This window comes from Dromiciops gliroides, chromosome 4 (genome assembly GCF_019393635.1).
Source record: "Dromiciops gliroides isolate mDroGli1 chromosome 4, mDroGli1.pri, whole genome shotgun sequence".
In the NCBI taxonomy this organism is placed as follows: Eukaryota; Metazoa; Chordata; class Mammalia; order Microbiotheria; family Microbiotheriidae; genus Dromiciops; species Dromiciops gliroides.
In genome coordinates this window covers 266703670-266726921 of record NC_057864.1, presented here as the reverse complement: position 1 = coordinate 266726921, position 23252 = coordinate 266703670, and the positions used below count along the sequence as shown (strand labels likewise).

Sequence of the window (23252 nt, the reverse complement as noted above, 5' to 3'; positions counted from 1 at the left end):
TTTGCTTCCATATAGAATGCTTTTTTCACACTATTTTGCATGTTACTTTTTATATGTTACATGAATATTAGATATATTTCTTATTATCTAAGAATACCTGGGCTTAGGTAACAGAGAGAAAAAAAAATTGCCTTATACTCACAAATCAAATCCTGGCTATTTAAATGAAAAGAGGGAGGAAGGAAGGAAGGAAGGAAGGAAGGAAGGAAGGAAGGAAGGAAGGAAGGAAGGAAGGAGCAAGGAAGGAATGAAAAAGAAAAAGAAAGAAAGAAAGAAAGAAAGAAAGAAAGAAAGAAAGAAAGAAAGAAAGAAAGAAAGAAAGAAAGAAAGAAAGAAAGAAAGAAGAAAGAAGAAAGAAAGAAAGAAAGAAAGAAAGAAAGAAAGAAAGAAAGAAAGAAAGAAAGAAAGAAAGAAAGAAAGAGAGAGAAAGAAAGAATCAGTTTCAATCAAGATGGGAAGTTTTGCCTCAGCTTTGGATCACTCCCTCCATCTATTGCCTTTACTCCTACATATGTACTACTGAACAAAATTGGAGAATCCAGTGCTGACCAGATTCACTATCAGTTTATGTTACATAGCCTCAACTGGCCTTTCAATGCTACAGGGTAATTCTTTTATACCCCCTTTATTAATTCACTATCCCTTTCACCACAATGGCACTTCTAAACCTTTTTATTCTTCCCCAAACCTGCAATGTCTCATCTTCACCTCACCTTCTCGGCTGAAAAACCCTGCCACATATTTTGCTGAAAAGATGGAAACCAATAGCTGAGAGATCCATCCCTCTTCTTGCCTCCTTCTCATTTCACATCATGGAGATGACTTCCCTCATTCTCCTCCTTCAATCCAGTATCACATAATTAAGTGGCTCTTCTCCTTGCCCTTTACATACACAAGTACCAGTGATTCCATTTCCTTCTGTCTTTGCCAGAAAAATGTCAACTCTATCATCCTTATCCACTCACTTATCTTTAATCTATCCTTATTTACCATCTACTTCCCTACTGCCTATAAACATGCCCATGTCTCCCTCATCCTTAAAAAAACCCTCAAGTGATTATCCATTACTGATCATGATCATCTCATATTTCTCCTCCCTTTTGTGGCTAAACTCCTTGGGAAGGTGTTCCACAATAAGTACTTCAATTTGTTTTCCTCTCACTCTCACCTTAATTCTCTTTAGTTTAGTTTCTAACCTTATAATTCAATTGAAACTACTCTCCCCAAAATTGCCAATAATCTCTTAATTGCCAAATCTCATGGCCTTTTCTCAATTCTCATCCTTCTTGACCTCTTTGCACCCATTGACACTGTTGATTACTCACTTTTGCTGGTCTCTCTCTTCTCTATAGGTTTTCCTGACACTACTCTCTTCTGACTTTTCTCCTACCTATCTAACTGCCTCTTTTCAGTTTCCTTTGATGGCTCATCATCCAGGTTATGTGCACTAACTTTGTATTTCCCACAGGGCTCCATCCTGTACCCTCTTCTCCTTTTATACTATTTTGCTTCGGCCCCACTGGACTTAATTATCATCTCTATATTGATGATTCTCAAATTTACTTCTCCACCATACCTCCTGATCTTCATCTCACATCTCCAACTGCTTATTGGACATCTTAAACAGGATATCCCATTGACATCTTAAGCTCAGCATGTCTAAAACTGAATTCACTATCTTTCCCTTACAATCTTCTCTTCCTTATTTCCTTTTTACTGTTGAGGGTACCACCATCTTTCCAGTCACCTAGGCTCACAACCTAGGTGTTATCCTTGACCCTTTCTCTTTCTTACCCTCCATATTCAATCTGTTGCCAAAATCTATAATTTTTACCTTTGTAACATCTCTCAAATATGCCTTCTTCTTTCCTTGGACATTGCCACTACCCTGGTACAGGCTTTCATTACCTCACTCCTAAACTACTGAAATATCTTGCTGGTCAGTCCATTTGTCACAAGTTTCTCCCCATTCAAGTCCATCCTCCACTCAGCTCTCAAAGTGATCTTCCTAAAGCACAGGTCTGACCATGTTTCCCCGCTACTCAATAAACTCCAATACCTCCCTATTACCTCCTAGATCAAATATAAAATCTGCTTGACATTCAAAGTCCATCATAATCTGCCTCTCCTACCTTATATTTTATAGTCTCTCCTCCCTCCACACACTCTGTGCTCCATTAACACTGGGATCCTGGATATTCCTCAAACAAAACACTCAGTCTTTTGACTCTGAACACTCTCAGTGGCTGTGCTCATGTCTATAATTCTCTCCCCCATTTTCTTTTTTTTTCTTTTTCTTTTTCTTTTTTTTTTGGCGAAGCAATTGGGCTTAAGTGACTTGCCCAGGGTCACACAGCTAGTGTCAATGTCTTTCCTCTGTTGATTATTTCAAATTTATCCAGGATATAGCAGAAAGGAAAGAATGAAAGAAAGGAAGAAGATGATGTTGAAGATGTAGAATTTTAGATTATCCATGACCCCAAGCTATCAATATTCTGAATCAGAATGCTCAGTCCAGTGATGACCACAAAGAACTTTAAAACCTATCACATTTGTTATATGATAAGTATGATAGTCTGGAAAAAAACTTTGGATTTTGAGGCCTAGTCTTCTTTGTGACAGAACTTAGGCCCCCTCTTCTCACCTGTCAGTCTTGCCCTCATCTGGAATCTGCTGGGAAAATTTCATGCTAGAAACGTCCATCTCCCATTCAACTTCTCTTCATATAACACCAGAACTAGAAAATCTATCCAGTGTACATGGAGCCACATCCAAATCCTTCTCTATAAAATACCCAGTCTTTTTAGGATCCTTGAGCTTCCCAGATACTGTCAATCAATCAATATGTGTCAAGCACTGTACTCAGTTCAAAACCAAATCAAACAGCCCTCCTCCCCCAGCCCTTAAGGAGCTTACATTCTATGAATGATAAGGATATAGAAAATAAGTATAGGAGCAGCTCACCACAGTGGATAGAGCACTGGCCCTGGAGTCAGGAGGACCTGAGTTCAAATCCAGCCTCAGACATTTAAAACTTACCAGCTGTGTGACCCTGGGCAAGTCACAAGCCCAATCGCCTCACCAAAAAAAAAAAGAAAAGAAAAAAAAAGAAAGGAAGGAAGGAAGGAAGAAAGAAAGAAAAGAAGTATAAGGTAATTTGGTGGGTGGAGGTACTAGTAGCTGTGGGCAAAAGTAAAAGGCTTCATCCACAAATGGCAGCTTGTGGTGAATTTTAAAGAAAATTCAGGGTTCTAAAAAGTGGAGGTGGGGTAGTAGTGTCTTATAAACATGAGAGAAAAAAAGTTCAGAGGTGCATAACATATGAAGAAGGAAAGTTTAACTGTACCAAAAGTACATGAAGGGGAGTAATAGGTATAGCACATATAGACTATGGAACTACTCTCCCAAGCCACACTAATAATAGCAAGTTCAGGACCCTAGAGCAAGGTTATTGCTTCCTCCTCCCTCAGGATTCTAGGGGTATTCCTATGGTATTGTGGGCTTCTCTTATATTATTGCTCATCCAATCTATACCCCAAAATATTCAACAAGTTAACATCTCCCCAACATCATCTCACCATTACTTAGCACCTATTACAATTTTGACCAGTTGCTATTTCCCCAATATCATTGATAAGCAAACAATTAAGATTATTTATTTTTAAAAATAAAAGTGTTGTATTATTTTCCAATTACATGTAGAGATAGTTTTCAACATTTGTTTATAAAAGATTTCCAATTTCAATTTTTTATGGGTTATATATATATGCATATATATAGCATTAAACATATTTCTTCATTAGTCATATTATAAGAGAAGAATCAGAGCAAAAAGGAAAAACTTCAAAAAAGAAAAACAACAGCACCAAAAACAAAAGAAATAGTATGGTTCAATCAGTATATATTCTACAATTCCTTTTTTTTTCTGGATTTGGAGAGTCTTTTCCATCATGAGTCCTTTAGAACTTTCTTGTACCTTTGTATTGGTGAAATGAAGATAATTTATTTTTTTACAGAGGGATATTTGCTAAAGGATGTGGCCAGAACCAAAGTACAAAAAGATCTCTGTAACCAGGACACACTCTCTTCGACAACCCTACTCACTGGAGAGAATGGGTTCAGACTTAAAGTTGTAGCTAAGAAGCATTCATCCTACCAAGTTCACTACTGGGTTTGCCATGGCCAATAGACAAGTTGCCCCTTGCTTTTAGGACATGATCTCTCAGGTTCTGGATTAATCCACAGATGGGTTGCTTCAAGCAGGTTACTCCCCAAAGATAGGCTTTTGTATCTATTGGAGATTCTGCTATGCATGACCATTGCTGGACAGCTGCTAGATATTCTAAATTTTCAAAGTTCTCAAGTTCATTCGATCTCTGCTACTCATTTATCTAGCATTGGGGAAGAATAAAAACAAAAAGACAGAAGAAACTATTTCTCTCTCTACACTATATATATATATATATATACATATATATACATATATATACATATATACACACACACATACAGACATATATACATATATGCGTGTTTATTTTGTTTATTTGTATGTGTATATGTATGCAAATATAATATATGCATATAATACCCATCATATCATATATTACATATAATATTATATATTCACACATATCATATTTTACAAACTGAGCAACTCCTGCTAATCAATTGGACAAATTTCCTTTGCCCAGATAAAATTCTTATGCTATATAAATGTTGATTTTTTTTTAAGTATTTGCTCTGTAGTACAGCAGACCTTGGGTCTCTTACAAATACATCTCCCTGGGCAGCTAGAGGGTGCAGTGGATAGAGCACCCACCCTCGATTCAGGAGTACCTGAGTTCAAATCCGGCCTAAGGCACTTACCACTTACTAGCTGTGTGATCCTGGGCAAGTCACTTAACCCCAATTGCCTCACCAAAAAACAAAACGAAACAAAAACAAAAAACAAATACATCTCCCTTACATATGTTAAGATCATTTAAGATTCCTTGATAGATTCAAAAACAGAGATAATTTTGTTCACTGATCCTCTGGCATTAATATCAAATAAGGCACAAAACATGGAGACACATTTACCAAAGGTGTTTTTCACAGTCATGGAGAATGCCCATGCATCTAGACGTGGTGGAACATGCATGTAATCCTTGCTACCAACTGAGACTGGTGGATCACGAGTTTAGGAGCTCTGGGCTGCAGTAGGGCTTAAGCAGATGAGGCATCCTAACTTAGGCACCAAATAGTAAGGTCCCAGAAAGGGGCTTTGCATTCCTAGTTCCTGCAACAGTATCTTACATTGACATTAAGCAAGCACTTAACAAAGGTGTCTTGAATTTAATCAAATTAAATCTTTCAGTTCCATCTGACACTACCTGGCTTTGTGAAAATATTCTTCATGACTGAGTAGGATAGTCAACACAGAACAAGTAATTCAAATAAAAGCTTTTGTGGACACTCCCATATACAGCAACACTAAAAGAACATTTTCAAGGACAAAATGAGCATCATAGTGTTTTGTTTTGTTTTGTTTTGTTTTAAATCAACACCACAGTTAAACTTATTGTGTGGGGTATGTTTTTTTTTCCTTTTTGGCTCATTTAACTGAGAGGTATGTGGCATTGAGAAGAAACCTGACCTTGATAAAGAAAGGAAAGAGGAAGTATTTGAAAGTACCAAAATAAAAGTGGTGTGTGCAAGATTCTAATATAAAAATGTAAATAGTGATAAATGAAAAATAAAGGATATTCAAGATTTATTTCTGATTATCTATGTTGTGAGTATATTCATCTAATTCCTCTTCTTTAATTGGGTGCTTTCATTTGGAATTTTAGCAAGAAAGAAACTCCAGGGACAGCTAGGTGGCGCAGTGGATAAAGCACTGGCCCTGGATTCAGGAGTACCTGAGTTCAAATCCAGCCTCAGACACTTGACACATACTAGCTGGGTGATCCTGGGCAAGTCATTTAACCCCCACTGCCCCACCAAAAAAAAAAAAAAAAAGTGACTCCAAAAATCAATATTCTACATACCAGAAGTCCTACTGCTAATAATATAATCCAAGAAACTAAAGATAGAAAGAAATGTCTTCTATATACCAAAATGTTTTTATCAACACTTTTTTTGTATTAGTAAAGAACTATAAACAAAGTAGATGCCTAGTGATTGGGAAGTAGCAAAAATCAATTGTACTACATGAATATAATTGAATATCACTATGCTTAGCCTCAAAAGAGAGATATGAGAATGTACTTTCTCCTCTTTGCAGATGTAAAGACTATAAGTGTGGTATAATACATATACTGTCAAATTCAGCTAATGTATACATTTTGCTGAATTATTATTTTTTTAATTTTAGAGACAGTTCTCTGGATGAAAAAGGAAAAGAGAAGGGAAAGTGATGTTAAAAAATAAAATAATAGAAATTATATATATATATATGCATGCATGCACGTATTGTGAACGAATATTTGTTGGAGAAACAGACAGACCAAGAGAGACAGAGACGAGAGAGAGAGAGAGAGAGAGAGAGAGAATATAGCCAGGTATGTTTATGATTCCTCATCACAGTCTAATGAGAAGATGTTTGGTGGTTCCCATGAGAAAGGAATAAAAAATTCCTGTAGCTCAATCCTAACGTGTCTAGAGATTCATAATTCTGACACCTAGAGATGCAAAATGTTCTGCCTTTGAGCGGCTGGAACCTTTGAATGACCACTGAGTTACGAGTGTGACATAAAGAAACTAAGTCATCAGGTGCTATTATGTAGCAAGAAGGTAGTATGCTGTTAAAAACTAAAATGTATTTATATTCAGAAAACTGTGGTTCAGCACCTGGCTATCTTTCTTTGAAATTTACGGTTTTCATCTTTAAATAGGGTTAATGACTTTAAAATTATATTAATGTGGGGGCAGCTAGGTAGCACAGTGGTTAAAGCACCAGCTCTGGATTCAGGAGGACCTGAGTTCAAGTGTGGCCTCAAACACTTGACACTTACTAGCTATGTGACCTTGGGCAAGTCACTTAACCCTCATTGCCCCAGAAAAAAATTTAACAGATTTTTTAAAATTATATTAATGTGAGCTTTCATTATTGAGTACTTAAAACCACAGTGCTCAATTTCAGGGTGTTGTTTAGAAACTCCTGATATCTTCATGATTGGTTTTATATAAACTTATGATACATCAGTTACTTGTGATTTGATTGGTATAGGAACACCTTTCAACTACACATAGATCATAGCCCATGTATCTATAACTTAGAAACTCTTAGGGCGCCGGGCTGACTGGGGCTCAGGGACATTAAGTCAATTATACATTGTAATATAGTTAGTGAGTGTCAGAGGTGGGGCTTGAATCCAGATCATCAAAACTTTATCCACTATACTATGCTACCCATGTCTCTCTGATAACATAAATTTAGATTGACAAGACAAATGTTTTGCATGTATGAATTTGCTGATTTTATTTATATTCCCAGGTTTGGTTTGGTTTTTGTCACTGAGAAGTCTAAAAATCAAAATATCATATGTACATGTGTATACTTGCTTGTACATATGACTGTCTGATTCTGCCTCTAGTACTATTCTTTGTTCACAGTAGTCACTAAATATATATTCCTTTCATTTATTTGAAGTTTCTATTAATATTAATAGTAACAATTATGTAGTGCTTATCATATGTCAGTAATTGCGCTAAGCACTTTACAAATATAACTCATTTGACTTCACAACAACACTGGGAAAGAGGTGCTATTATCCCCATTTTATATATGAGGAAACTGAGGCAAACAAAGGTTAAATGACTTGCCCAGGATTACACAGATAGTAAGTGTCTGGGGCTAGATTTGAACTCATATCTTCCTGACTCCAGACCCAAAGCTCTACCCACTAAGCCACCTAACTGCCTTTATGTTTTTGTCATAAACAGCAGAAATTGTCCATCTTATATGAAAACTCATCACTATCTCTTGTTAGCATGTATAGATGTCTATTCAACATTCATTCAACAAACATTTCTTTTTTTAATCAAAAAAGCATTTTAATATTTTCCAATTACATGTAAAGATAGTTTTCAACATTTGTTGTTAAAAGATTTTTAGTTCCAAATTTTTCTCCCTTCCTTCCCTCCCTTCCCCCCTCCCCAAGACAGAAAGCAATCTGATATAGGTTATATATGTACAATCACATTAACTATATTTCTGCATTAGTCATTCAAGAAACATTTCTTAAACTCTTGTTGTCTTCTTGTACTATAGTTATTCTCAATGGCCCTTTACTTCCTTTCTCAATGGAATCCTTGGAAAATAGTGCTCTTATTTAGAAGGATCGTTTCATGCCAGAACTTGTTTTGAAATGCCAGTGTGGACTTTCTCACAAGGCTCAGGCCTCCTCCATACCATGAAAACAATTCCAGGATAGATCCAGGAACTGTAATGGTGATGTTAAATGGTTTGGCACCTTGTCCCACTTTCTGTATAGTACCTATTTGTCTAGACACTGCTTAGCTCTATAACTCCCCCTCTAAGCTGACACCATCATTTTCAAATCATGAGTAATGGCTTATGTAATCAAGGTCATTTTATTTTCTACAAATCATAGAAATAATAAAGGAAAATCATTAGCATTTTATTTATAGATGAAATTAGTACATTGCATAATAAAACAGTTTTCCCCCTTTTTCCCCTGCGAACATCTGAAAGTATCTTTCATACATCTGTGAAAAAGTACATTTCTTACCATGTGACTTCTTTCAGTACATATTGCATAGACTGAACATCAGTGTTTGGAATAAGAATCAGATTACAGAAATGTGCTCCTCCCTCGTGGGTGGGACACTGGCACTGGTCTTACTTACTCTAATTTTTTTCTTGCCATGTCATTGGGATGTCCTAAATATGCAGGCTAGTTCAACCCAAAGAGCAGCCCTCCTTTTCTTTATCAAGCTCCTGCAGTCCTTGAGGCTCTTAGTATGCCACTGTTCTTTGATACCAACATGAGGTTCAAATTCCCATTTCTGGCCATATGCTTGCAGCTTTGCATGATCATTTTATTTGGATTTTTTGTTGGTTATGAAAATAATTTGAAATATGTCCAGCAGAATACCACCTTCAGTCATCCTGACAGATTCCTTGAGCTATACCCTTGTGAGTATGCCATTCTTTATGAATCCTGGGTATTCTTTATTTCTCTCTTATGGGACATTCGTGTTTTTTTAGTTCTCTCCCTTGGCTGCTTCAGACTCTTAATATTTTCTTCTGGGCTCTTTCCAGAATTTAGAAATAGAATTGGCTTTCCAACTTTTCATATGTTTTTGCTATTGTGTATAATCTCATCTATATGAGCATAACATAGATAGATAGAAGCTGTCTAAAAGCAGAGGACATGGTTTCAAATCTCACCTTTGTTACTTTCTACCTGTTTGACCTTAAGCAAGTGACTTAACCTCTCTAGGCCTCAATTTCTTCATCTATAGAATAAGGAGATGGAACTAGATGAACTCTAAGGTTTCTCTCCATTCTATGACACTATGACAACCGCCACATAATACTATGCCAATAATCATAAGATCACAGATTTAATATAAGAAGGTATCTGAGAGGCTGTCTAGTCCTATTCCCCCTTTTTACAGGTGAAGAAACTGAGGTCTAGAGAGGTTAAATTACTTGCCCAAACTCCCACAGGTAGAAAGTGGCAGTAATATTATTCAAAAGCAGGTTCTCTGATTCCAGATGTACTATATGATGCATAACAATCACTTTGCTTGGTTTTGTTTTATTTTGTTTTGTTATAATGAATTAGCTGGTTTGACTAGAGAGAACACACACATATGTATATGCACAAAAAAACCTTGGGATTAGCAAATTATTAAGCATTTATTAAGTACCTACTATGTGCCAGGATACTGTCATGCTAACAATAAAAAAAAAGAGTCAGAAGACAGATTCTGCCCTCAAGGAGTTCATAGTCTAATGGGGGTGGTAGAGAGAGACAACAAGCAAACAAACAGACAAATATATTTTAAAATAATGGGAAACTGCTTCATAGTCCCTGGGAGGGGGTAGGAGGAGAGGGAATTGGTCCTAAAAACCAGAAAGTAACAATTATTATTAAATTGATGGAGCAGTTCATAGAGTAAGGGCTGTAAGAATGTTCTATTGCTTTAGCTAGAAAACAATGCTCACTCTCTTATCATTTTCCAACACTTTTCCTATGGCTTACTTATAAAAAGAGTGAGGAAAAACTCACTATATATTAGAGAAACTCTGAAAAGAGAATGCAAGGATACTGTCTTGAACATTTTTGTCTCTTCTACAAACCCTAACATAATGCCTTGAGCACAACAGGACTAAATGAGTATGAGGTGAATGAATGAATGAATACAAGTAATGTCAGAGCTAAAATGCAAACTTCGCTCTGAATAAATCCAAAAGAAATTTAAGAGAGAGCAAAAATGAAGAAGTAAGGTGAAAATAAGGTCACTATAATTCAATAATGGAAATGTCTTTTTATATTTAAAACAAGTCAGTGGGTAGGAGTACACTGCCCTGCTCTGTAATAACTGAAGCTCTTGGATATTAGTTAATCAGATCTCTATTTCTCTAGCCAAACTTCCATGGAATGTTTTAATGAAGCATCTTGCATTACTCCATAGTGAACCATCATGTAGTTTAAAGAATGATGTTGATAGGATTAAAAAGAAGACCTAGATACTCAAGTAGATGAGCAACAGCTACAATTCTGGACCTCAAGGGTAAAGGATAGACCCCTCGTGGATAACCAAGGAGCTTCAGTTTCAAATTCGATAAACCACTCTGTGAAATTAATGTAATTGCCTCATATTTGTTTAGTATTGACCCTTGACCTTCATCAAAGTATTTTCACATGCATTATTCCATGAAGTGTGAAGAACAGGTATAATTATCCCCACTTTAGAGTTGAGAAAACTGACCCAATAAAGTGAAGTGACTTTGCAAGAGTCACATATATCAAGTGAATGGTAGATCCAGGACTAAAACTTCCTCTCCTAATTCCTTCCCAGTGCAAGCTCTTTCTATTACATAATGCCCCAAATCAAACAATATTAAGAAGGACCAAGCCAGAGAGGTCACTGTGCTAAATGCTTCCAGCCTCAATCTATCTATCTAGTACATCCTCTATCTGCTTAGATGTAGGAAGGAAATGATCTGTCTGGAATTCAATTCCCGTTTGCATCATCAGTGTTGAAGTGTCCAAGTTCCCTTGCCAAACCACTTTAGTGTTGCAAAGCTGAGCATACCTCATGTCCAGAGGATAATACAAAAACAGAAGGGTGATGGAGATGAGGAATACCAAATGGGAACACTTATTTAAGAGCATAATTACATCATCCTCACACCCCCAATTCCAAGAGATTCAAATCATGGCATTTTTAATGCTTTTTTAAAAGACTCTCATGACAGTTACGGAGAGCAGCTTGGTGGTACAGTGGAGAATGCCAGACCTAGAGTCAGGAAGACCTTGAGTTTAAATCTGGCCTTGGATACTTATAAACTGTGGGACAAGACATTAAACTCTATTTGTCTCAGTTTCTTCATTAGTAAAATGAGCTGGAGAAGGAAATGGTGAACCACTCTAGTATCTTTGCCAAGAAAATCCAAAACGGGGTCAAGAAGAGTCAGACATGACTGAAACAACTGAACAACAATATGATAGCTACTAAATATAGCTAAGCAAATAATTGGTGAGGCTAATACTGAACATGAATTAACATAAAACTGTAGGTAAAGCCCATTTTGTTATCAATTCATGTAGATAAGCAGCTGCCACTACTACTATCCCCAATAAGGGCCATGCAGAACTGAGAGGGATATCACATTGACTGAAAGTTGGAGGAGAGTAGGTTAAGAGGAAGAGAGACAAGGCATCATGAGAAAACTAAAATAACAAGTCATAAAAAGAGTGAGGTGAAAAGATTCCTCCCAATGAAATTCCACTTTTTTCAGACTCTTTCCTTAGGTTTTCCCAGTGCCAAAAAAGTGAAGTAACTATTTTCCTCCTCCTTACTTCTCTCTCTTCTGCAAGACCCCCTGCTCCAGGTCCCAAAATTCAGACTAGTAAAATGAGTGGTTATTTTATGAGCTAAATAGGGTTTTGTGGTGTAGTCTAGGAAACTAAACAACATTTATCACATTTTTCATATTAGAAAATGTCTTCCAAGGTCCAAAGGATTGATTTATAAATGTGTTTTTAGAATATACCACTTTCTGAATGGATGAGTAAATGACTGAAGGAACAAAATTAATGGATAAACTGATTGATGAAGCATTTAAGAGTTTACTATGTTTGAAACACAGTGCTAAGTTCTAGGGACACAAACAGAAAAACAAGGCAGTTCCTGCTCTCAAGAAAGTTCCGTTTTAAAGGGGGAAACAATACATATGAATGGTTTCTGCTACATGTCAGATGAAAAAGTCCCATGGTCCTTAAAGTGCAGAAGCAAAGAAGAGGCTAGTGTGTTTTGTTTAGTGTCATTTCCACTGATTATATCATTCTCTAATATTGAACTATTTAACAGTGCCAAGGACTTTTGATAGCAAGAGCTTCCCTTTCTGGGACTACATGTGTGTATGTATATGTAAATATAGGCATGGAGGTAAACTGATATTCTTAAAATCTGGGCTGGTTGTATATGAGCTTAGATAGGTCCTACCAAGCTTGAAAACTATCAAATATAGGCCAAAGAATATAATGTGTCTGCATTTTAAAGGCCAGCCAACCAAGTTAAGAGAGGCTCAGGACCAACTCATGATTGTTTTCATGCAAAGCAGTTCACAAAGAATAATCCATTAAGGCATGGAGAGTTATGATCTGCATCATAAAGTGATGCAGTAAAAGGGAGGCTGGGGAAACAGTTACAAAATCAGGCATCTTTTGAGTATGAAATTGAGAGATAAATACACATACATATGTATCTAGCTATTTTAAAACAAACCTCTTACCTCTCTGCGAAAAATTTGTGAGATATTCAAAGAGAAAAAGGAAGGAAATAAGCATCCATATAGCACCTACTATGTGTCAGGGACTACTATACCAATTAATTTTTACTAATATTCTCTCATTTGGGGCAGCACCAAAGATAAAGTACCAGACCTGGAGTCAGAAAGATCTGAAGTTATACAACCCTAAACAAATCACTTAGCCTCTGTTTACCTCAGTTTCCTCATCCATAAAATGGGTATAAAAATAGCACCTACCTCCCAGGGTCATTGTCAGGATCAAATGCGATAATATTTGTGTAGTGTTTAGTGACTGGTACATGGTAAGAACTATATAAATGATCACTATTATTAGATGCTCTTCCAAGGAAATGGATATCTACCATTAACAGAAGCTAAAATTCAAACATAGGATCACTGGGGCGTAAATTTAGATATGGAAGGAATTTTAAAGGTCATCTGGTCCAGAGATGTCAAACACAAAGCCCACAGCATTCCTGAGTGTGACTTTGCTGTTGTTCATCCATTTCAGTTGTGTCCAACTCTTTGTGACACCATTTGGGGTTTTCTTGGCAGAGATACTGGAGTAGTTTACCATTTCCTTCTCCCTGGTCACCCTAAGCAGATTAAAATGAAATTGGCAAATATTTAACAAAATAAATAAAATCCAATAAAAAAATAAAAATAATCTATGGTTTTCTAAGTCAACATACAGCCACAGGTCCTCATGTCCATCTTGGGCAGTGGTCCTCATTTTTAGTTGAGTTTGGCACCACTGATTTAGTCCAACTCCCTAATTTTATAGATGAGAAAACTAAGGCTCAAAGGGGATGTGACTTAATCAAGTTACCTAGCTAGTAGGTATCAGGCATGAACTAGTCCTAAGAAAAGGGAGATGAAAATACAGGTTTTGAAAATAAGGGAAAGAAACTCAGAATATTAAACTTGGATGTGAATTTCATTTTACAGGTGAGGAAACTGAAGCCAAGAGAGGAAAATTTACTTGTCTAAGGTCATATAGCTAAAAAGAGATGATTATGGGGTTTGAACTGAAATACTCTGATTCCAAGTCCAATGCTCTTTCTACCAACCCCTACTGTTTCAATTTAAGTTGACAGTCACACTGCTGCTAGAGAATACAAGAAAGAAATTGGGCAATGTATGAGACAGCGGATGAATTAATGAATTGTCTGGGAGCAACATAGTTCAAGGGAAGGAAAACCACAATAGAAAGCACTAGATATGGCTTTTCTTCTTTCTTCTCCACCACTAACTAACTCTGTGAACTCATAAAGGTCATTTAACTACTCTGTGCCTCAGATATCACATTGGAAAAGCTGGGATAAGCATGACTTATTACTGTGTGTGCCCCAGGGGGCTGGACTACATGATTTCGTGCATGCCTTTCCTGCTCTAAGATCTATTATCCATTAGAGTGGATTTATGTTGTCATTTGCCTATGACTTGTATAAGTAAAATAATGAAAATGAGCCCACTCATGATCTTTCCTTCCCAGTGCCTAGGAGGGTCCATCAGGGAAGCAGCAATAAAGAATAACATTTGGCAAATGATGGAGAGACAGAGACAGAGACAGCCAGAGAGAGACAGAGAGAGATAGAGACAGAGACACAGAGACACAGACAGAGACAGACAGAGACAGACAGAGAGAGAGATCCAGAAAAACAGAGATGGAAACAGAGAGACACACAGAGAGAGATGAGACAGATAGACAGACAGAGACAGACAGACAGAGACAAAGAGAGATACAGAGAGAAAGAGAACGAGATAGAAACAGGGGACACAGACAGACACAGACAGAGAGAGTTAAGTTATCAAGTTACTAGGGTCTTCCTCTATCTCTTTCAAAGGGTTGGCCCAGTCAGTTCAAATAATAATTAGTTCACATTTATTCAGAATTTTAAAGTTTGCAATGGATTTTCCCAAAACCAACCAAGAGAGGTAAAGAGTACATTGTTGTCTTCATTTTTCAGATGAGGAAACAGACTAAAAAAGATGAAATTATTCTCCTAAGGACAGATCCCAACCCAGCTATGGCTTCTTATTCTGTATGATACTTGTCCATATTATTCCACTGTTCTATAAAGTATTGACTCAGTGTTTTGGAGTCCTGCCTCTAGGGTAAGGGTTTTTAACCTGGAGGAAGTAGCTAAGTGGTACAGTGGATAAATGGATATACCTGGAATCACGAAGACTTGAATTCAAATGCAGCTTCAGATGGTGATTAGTTATGTGACCCTGGATAAGTCACAACCTCTACTTGCCTCAGTTTCTGTATCTGAAATATGGGGATAATTATAGCAACTGCCTTCCAGATTGTTATAAGGATCAAATGAGACAATATTTGTAAAGTATTCCCCAAACCTTAAAGTACTATACAAATAACTATTATTAGGAGGTCAATGAATTTTTGAAATATTTTATAACTATTTTTCAATATAATCTGTTTCCTTTGCAATACTATATGTTTTGTTTTATGCATTTAAAAGCATCATTCTAAAGAGTTCATGGGCTTCACCAGACTTCCAAAAATGTCAGTGACACAAAAATAGTTAAGTACTACCTCTCTCCACTCTTTATATAGTTCTAGAATACCAATGAATTAGTCCTGCTGTCCATTTCTCACTCATACCATATGACTGGTTACTTTCTTTTTTGGCCACACATTTCCTCAATGATGTGCCTTACTTTCATTTTTAAGTGTAGGTCAGCATCAGAAATATTCTGTAACTTATGTCAACTCAAAATGTGTCTCCACTATTTTTTGGGTTAACTGTAACTTTAACTAACCAGAGATTATTATACTTCACAATTCACAACCTTAAGAGTTTCATTGGGAGAATACTTATATTGAAAAATGGATCTTTTCACTAGGGAGTACATTAAGATAGTTAAAAGCACTGAAAATTTCTTATGTGAACTCCACTCCACATGCACACACACACACTACTTTTCTCCTGTTGAGTTTTAGGCCCAATTCATTGTCTACAGTGCTTACTCTAAATCTATATAGTAACATGCTAACTTAACATAGTCACCATCTAACTGCATGTCACACTGTTGACAATAAGCAGTTTTCATACATTTAGTTTTTTTTCATGTTAATTTTATGGCTGATCACTTGAATAATCAAAAATCAAATAGAGGAGGTTTTGTAATGTTCTGGTATTCAATGCAGGCAATGAATCATCAGCAAACAAAAGCATCAGGAGGATATTATCATCTATAAGGGATCATTTTTCTATTTTGATTTATGAAAGATACCCTCTTGTGGTAAAGATATTCAGTGAGAGCATATCTCTTTGTTTTATGTCTCATATAACAGTAATAATCAGGACATCATTGTTGGAATGGCAAACTTCGTAATGTCAGAACCAGAGTTCAGACCTAAGTCTTTTAATTCAATTGTTAAGGATTATATGTCAGATTGTCAGGTGGTCAGATGGTCAGATGGTCTGCAGTAGAGTGTCCCATTTTATTTTGTGCTGTTTAGCTTCTTTTTTGATCAGTAACCCAGTAAAGGCCTGAATGGCATGCTTGCTCAATCTCATTTAACAAACATTTATTAAATACCTACTGTGTGCAATAAACTAGACTAGACACTAGAGACAGAAAATTTTTAAATGTTAGTCATTGTCCTCCAAGGATTCATATTTTGCTGATGAAGGAGATGCAACTTTACACAGATTCATGCATCCAAGATAATTTGTCTATAGAGAGATCATTAATAGTTAGAGAGAATCAGGGAAACCTTAAAAGAGGAGATGATAGTTAAGCTGCACCAAGAAAGAAGATCAGGATTATGAGGTCAAAATGAGGAGGGAGTATATTCTGGGCATGAAGAACAACCTATACTAGGATGCTGAGATAGGAAATAGAATGTCAAGTTGGGGAAATAGCTAATAATTCAATTGGACTGAAATGTAGATAATATAAAGGAAAGTAATATGAGATTAGGCTGGAAAGGTAGGTCCAATCCATATTGTTAAAATCATTAAACACCAGGCTAAAGGGTTTTCGTTCTATCCTGGAGTTGACAGAGATCCCCTGAAGATTTGTGAAGAGAGAAGTGCTATAGTCAAATTTGTATCTTAGAAAATTATTTTGGCAGCCATGTAGAGAGGGAAGATTCTGGAAGCAGGGAAACCATAAATCATAAATATGCTCATGGGATCATAGGAACTTAGAGGTCATCTAGAATTATCATTAAGGAAACTGAGAAGTAGAGATGTTAAGTGACTTTACTCAAGGTCACATAGCAAGAGGCAGAGTCAAGATTCAAATTCAGGTTGTATGATTATAAGGTCAACACCTCTTCCACTGCTCCATACCATTGCAGTAATAATTCAAGAAACAAGTGATGAGGACCTAAATTAAGATACTTCCACTGTGGATATAAGAGAACTCCAGTGTCATTGGAGATAAAGATGGTTGCAAGAGATGTTGACAAGACTTATCGGGGTAAAGAGTATGGTAGTATTGGCCACAAAAGTGGGAAAGTTTGGAAGAGGGACAAACTAAGAGGAAAGATGATGAGTTCTATTTTAGATGCATTTTGTTTAAGATACTGACAGGAATTCTATATAGATATGGGTTCAGGTGATAAAGACTGAATTCAGAAGAGACATTAAACATGGACATATAAATTTTGGAGTTATCCAAGAAAATTGGAACGTTTGGAGTAGGTGAGATTACCAAAAGAGAAAAAGGTAGATAGAAGAGGAGGGGGCCTAGGTTAAAACCTTGAGCAACACACAGAGAGAAGGATATGCATGATGGACCTTCAAGGAATACTGAAGAGTAATCATACAGTTGGGAGGACCCAGATACCAAGAGTATCAGTGAAGCAAAGGAGGGGATACTATACAGGAAAAGGGTGATCAACAACGTGAAATGTCCAAGAGGATGAGGACTAAAAAAAAGCCAATGGATTTAGTCATTAAAAGATCCCTTGAAGAGAGAGCAATTTCTGTAGAATAGCAGAGTAAGAAACCCAATTAGTAGGGATTAAGTAAGTAGTGGGAAAACAATAAGTAGGAGGATTCAGGAAGACTCACTTTCTTGAGTTCAAATCTGGATTCAGATACTTATTAGTTTTGTGACCCAGGGCAAACACATAATCCTCTTTGCCTCAGTTTCCTCATCTGTAAAATGGCAAACCACTCCTGTATTCCTGCCAAGAAAAAACAAAATGGGGCCATGAAGCATTGAACACAATTGAAACAACTGAAAAGCAACAACAAAGAAATAGAAAGACTTGGAAGTGAAAGTGACAAAAAATGTGGGCTATAACTTGAGGATACATGAGGGTCAAATGAAGGATTGGTTTTCTTTGTTTGATTCATAAGGACAAAGTAATCCTGAATGTGTTTGTAGGCAGTAGGGAAGGATCCAGGTGAAAAGGGAGAAATTCGAAATGAAAGGAAAAGAACAATTACTGGACTAAGTTATGAGAAGAAAGGAGTGTTTGGGAACAAGGGCACAAATACAGAAATTAGCCTTGACAAAAAAGATCCTGGAGCCAAGGAGGAAGGGATGAAATTCTGAGTTGTGTGGTTAGAGACGAGGGAGCTCATAATAAATGGCATTCGGGGCAGCTAGATGGTGCAGTGGATAGAGCACCGGCCCTGGATTCAGGAGTACCTGAGTTCAAATCCGGCCTCAGACACTTGACACTTACTAGCTGTGTGACTCTGGGCAAGTCACTTAACCCCCATTGCCTAAAAAAAAAAAAAAAAAAAAATGGCATTCATTTTCTCAGTAAAGTGGGAGATGAGGTCATCTGCTAAAAAACAGGGGCTGGGGAAAGTGTTGCAGGCTTGAAGATAGAGGTCAAAGTTTTCACCTGTTGGTAAAATGAAAAAGAGAATTGTTCTAAGATTTAAAACTTTGCCCATGGTTACTGAGCTAGGACTGGAAGCGGAGAGAATGACTTGGACAAGGACCTGCATGGCTGTTGATTGGGTCTCCCAAAATAGACTGAGCTCACACAGCTCAATTGTGAGTTTTATTCCAAGAAAACATGAATTATGTATACATTAATGATCCCCCAAACCAGTGGGAGTAGATTTAAGGTCAGGAATACAGCTAGGCAGAAGAAACATAAAGAGCCTGGGCCCTATCCTTAGTTTTATATTTGGACTTTTTCCTCTTACTGTTCCTGCTTTGTTCTGAAGTACTTGTGGTTCCATCTTCTGTGCAAATCTTTCTTCCCTTTAGGACTTTAGGATTGTGTGCATTTGGGCCTCTTTCCATGTCCAACTCAGTCCAGGAATCTTTTCTCCTCCCCTGTGGAATCCTGTCAAGGTCTCACTCTCTATCTCTATTTCTGCTTCTCTGTTTCAGTCTAGCCTCTTTCTTTACCTCTCTGTCTATCTCTTTGTGCCTTGGTCCATCTGTCTGTCTCTGTCTCTGTGGCTATCTCTTTGCCTCTGTCTCTCTGACTCTTTGTGTGCCTCTCTCTTCTCTGGCTCTAACTGCTTTCTCTACCTGCATCTCTCCTTCTCTCACTGTATTCATCCCTTTCCCCCTTTTCCTCCTGAAGATTCTCCATATCTCTGAATAGTATCTCCATCTGGTAATAGCCCCTAGGTGTATATGTTTCCCTTTAAAGACCATATGAGTATCCCAAGACTCTTTCAAAGTCTGCAAGAAGCCCCAGTCCTCTCAGGGCATCTGCTTCTGTGCCCTGTCATCTTGTCACATTTGTAGATGATACAAAGCTAGAAGGGATAGCTAACATATAGGATGACATTAAGGATGCAAAAAGATCCTAATGGCTCTAATAGTAGGATGAGTCTAATGGTATTAAATTTAGCCAAGCTAGACATGTAATATTAGGGTCAAAAACTGAATGCAAAAGTTTTTGTTTGGGGTCTTTGTAAAGGAAATTTGGCCAGATAGCAGTGTATCTAAAGAAAGGACTTAAGCCTTTTATGGACTGGAAACTCAATGAGGTAGATGAAAAAGCTAATGTGACCTTAGGGTTCATTAGATATTCATAGGAGTAGAAAATGATAGCCCTGCTCTCCTCTGCCCTGATGAGACCCTATATGGAATGATATAGTCATTTCTGGAGATCATATTTTAATAAGAACATTGATAAGCTGAAGAACATACAGAGGAGAACAATCAAAATGGTGAATGGTTTTAGGGTGACATCATATGAGAAATCACTTGAAGGAACTGGCTAGATTGGATCAGAGAAAAGAGTGAGAGGGATCATGAAGACAGGCTTCAAGTAAGACTTTCTACCCAGAAGTTGACATTAGACTTGTTCTACTTGATCCTAATGAGTAAAACTGATAGAACTTTCAAAAAGGAAGGTCTGGGCTTGATAGAAGTAAAAATATCTTAACAAATGTAGTTGTTGTTGTCGTTCAGTCGTTTTCAGTCATGTCCAACTCTTCATGATCCCATTTGGGGTTTTCTTGGCAAAGATACAGGAGTAGTTTACCATTTCCTTCTCTAGCTCATTTTAAAGATTAAAAAACTGAGGAAAACAGGGTTAAGTGACTTGCCCAGAGTCACACAACTAGTAAGTATCTGAGGCCAGATTTGAAATCAGGAAGATGAGTCTTCCTGATTATAAGCCAACACTATCCACTATACCTAGCGGTTAAGCTATTCAAAAATGTCATCGAGTGCATAGAAAGGTAATAGGTTCCCCTCTCTGCAATTCAATTCAATTCAACAAGCATTTATTAAAGCACTAGGAAATTACAAAATAGAAAGTTACATAGCATAGTGGGAAGAATGTTGAACCTAAAAGTGTTGGGTTCAAATTCTGTCTCTGCCACATAGTCTGGGAGGCAGAATGGCAGAATGGCAGAATGGCAGAATGGATTAGGTACTAACTCTGAAGTCAGAAAACCTGGGTCCAAATACCATTTCTACTTATGTATGGGACCTTGGGCAAAAAGCTTTCCTAGTCCTCAGTTTCCTTATCTGTAAAATGAAGGAGCTTGACTAGATGGCCTATCAAGGTCTTTGTAGCTCTTTTTCTCTGATCCTAAGACATCTCCGAGGCTTCTTCCAGATCTAAAAAGTTATGATACAATGTAAGTACTTTATCTTTGTGTATGTGTATGTATGTGTGTGTGAGAGAGAGTTTCATAAGACCCGAATTAAAATCTAGCTTCAGACACTTACTAGTTGTATGTGGGCAAGTCATTTAACCTCTGGCTTGTCTCAGTTTCTTCACCTATAAAATGAGGATAATACAGTTATCCCTTCCACCTCACAACTTTCCCCATCGTGGTTTTGATATATCTCAAGTCAGCATAAGAAATTAAATGGGGAGAGCTAGGTAACACAGTAGATAAAGCACTGGCCCTGGATTCAGGAGGACCTGAGTTCAAATCCAGCCTCAGATACTTGACACTTACTAGCTGTGTGACCCTGGGCAAGTCACTTAACCCTCACTGTCCTGCAAAAAAAAAATAGGAAGAAAAAAATAAAGAAATTAAATGGGAATTTTGGGGAGAGTTTTGCAGAAACCACAGCCAACACAAAAAAACTTTAGAAACTCAGAAATGCATAAAATAGATGTATAATGTTACATAATATGGCACATTTTATCTTTTAATGGCATAATAATTGAGACCTCTCTCCTATAAAAGGAGGGTCAAAAACTTTCAGGCAGATTTCCAGATTGCAGGGGCACCTTGCCCCTAACTGGGTGATGTGGAAGGGATAACTATAATAGCACCTAAATCACATTTGTGAGTCTCAAATAAAATAGCATATGTAAAGCACTTTGAGAATCTTAAAGTGTTATATAAATGCTAGCTATTATGCTGCTTATACAGGGTAGGCCAAAAGTCATGTCTTAGTAACTTTTTGAAAATAATTTTTTCTTTACTTTTCACCATTTATGATATTTGATTTTTTGCACATAATGTAAATTCATATATATTGTATATGGTGCTATGATATTGTACATTTAAAACAAAAATTAAAGAATTATTAAATATTAAAACTCCTTCATGACTTTTGGCCCACCCTATACAACTAATAATGCTTACTGTTTATCAAATCAAAGCAAAATTGAAAAATAGATTTTTATCTTTGACTTATCTTTCTGACTCCCCAAGCATGCTTACTCCTTCCTCTTCACCCTCATTTTCCTTCTTCCCAAGTCAACTGTATCCTTTGTGCCATGCCAAAGGGTAATAGCCACTGGTGGTCAACTACCCTAATAAGAGATTGGTCTACATGATCTCCAAGGTCTCTTCAAACCCTAACTCAATAAGCCAACAATGTGTTAAGCTCCTACTATGCATAGGACACTCAAACATTCTCTCTGGTTTTAATCCCTTCTGAAAGGTTGGGCTATTTAAAAAGAAAAAACAAAAGGAATAAGAGCCCACTAAAAGTGTTATATCTCACCTAATATTATTTGCTTTTTAATAAAAAAAAAACTATTAAAGACAAAATAATTTTTAAACCATTTAAGAACCAAAAGAATGAAGTCACAGTGGGAGGAACATGTTTGGTAGGCCAGTTTGATAGGAAACTACCTATTCTTGCTATTTATAAAGCCAGGATTGCTCCTCTAGGTCAAAGCTTCTTAAACTGTGGGTTACAATCCCAAATGGGATCACATGTGGTTGTGAAAAAATTGGCAACAGTAAAAGGATACGTATACCTATTTTATATATGTATATATCCAGGGTTGTGTAAAAATTTCTTAAGCAAAAAGGGGTCACAAATAGAAAAAGTTTAAGAAGCCCTGCTCTAGGTGACAGTACTTGTATAGTTTTTTCAATCTGCCCTCACTGTTCTGAGCATGTGGCTTTCTTAGTCAATGATTTAAGTCTTTAAATAAGGCCTTCCTAAATGAGGCAAGATGAGGCTTTTAAGCTTATGCTTTTAAATGCTCAAGTGAGGTTAGTGTCCTATGTTACTCTGAGTAACTTATTTAATTCACCCAATAACCATGGCCCCTTGGGCTATTTAGGAAAAGAGCACAATTCAAAATACCCAAACAGTAAATAACAACTGGGTCAGCTTGATGGATTTTGGGGATTCTGTCCTGAGTGCATGTTTTAATGAACTGAGTCTTTATTCTTGCCTAGGAGCAACCTGCTGTCAACCACCCCTTGGGAAACTACTAGTGAAATCAAGAAATGTTCAACTTCAGGGAAAGGAAGAATTCTTTAAGTGATCAAAGAAAAATGTTCTGGTCTTTAGAAATAGGAGTCATTAGTTAATACTATTTTTGCTGGATACATTCCTAAACTGCCCTGTGGGTTAG

The 23252-nt window shown here is 36.9% G+C and overlaps 1 protein-coding gene across 1 annotated transcript in view; it reads left to right on the top strand.

Moving 5' to 3' along the window:
* Window positions 1-8895: 8895 nt before the first annotated feature.
* RHAG (Rh associated glycoprotein) overlaps window positions 8896-23252 on the top strand; it is a 34406-nt gene continuing 20049 nt past the window's right edge. Inside the window, exon 1 of the mRNA XM_044004637.1 lies at window positions 8896-9145. Within this exon, the coding sequence (XP_043860572.1) occupies window positions 8971-9145 (175 nt within the window). The 5' untranslated portion in view covers window positions 8896-8970. The remainder of the gene's footprint in view (window positions 9146-23252) is intronic.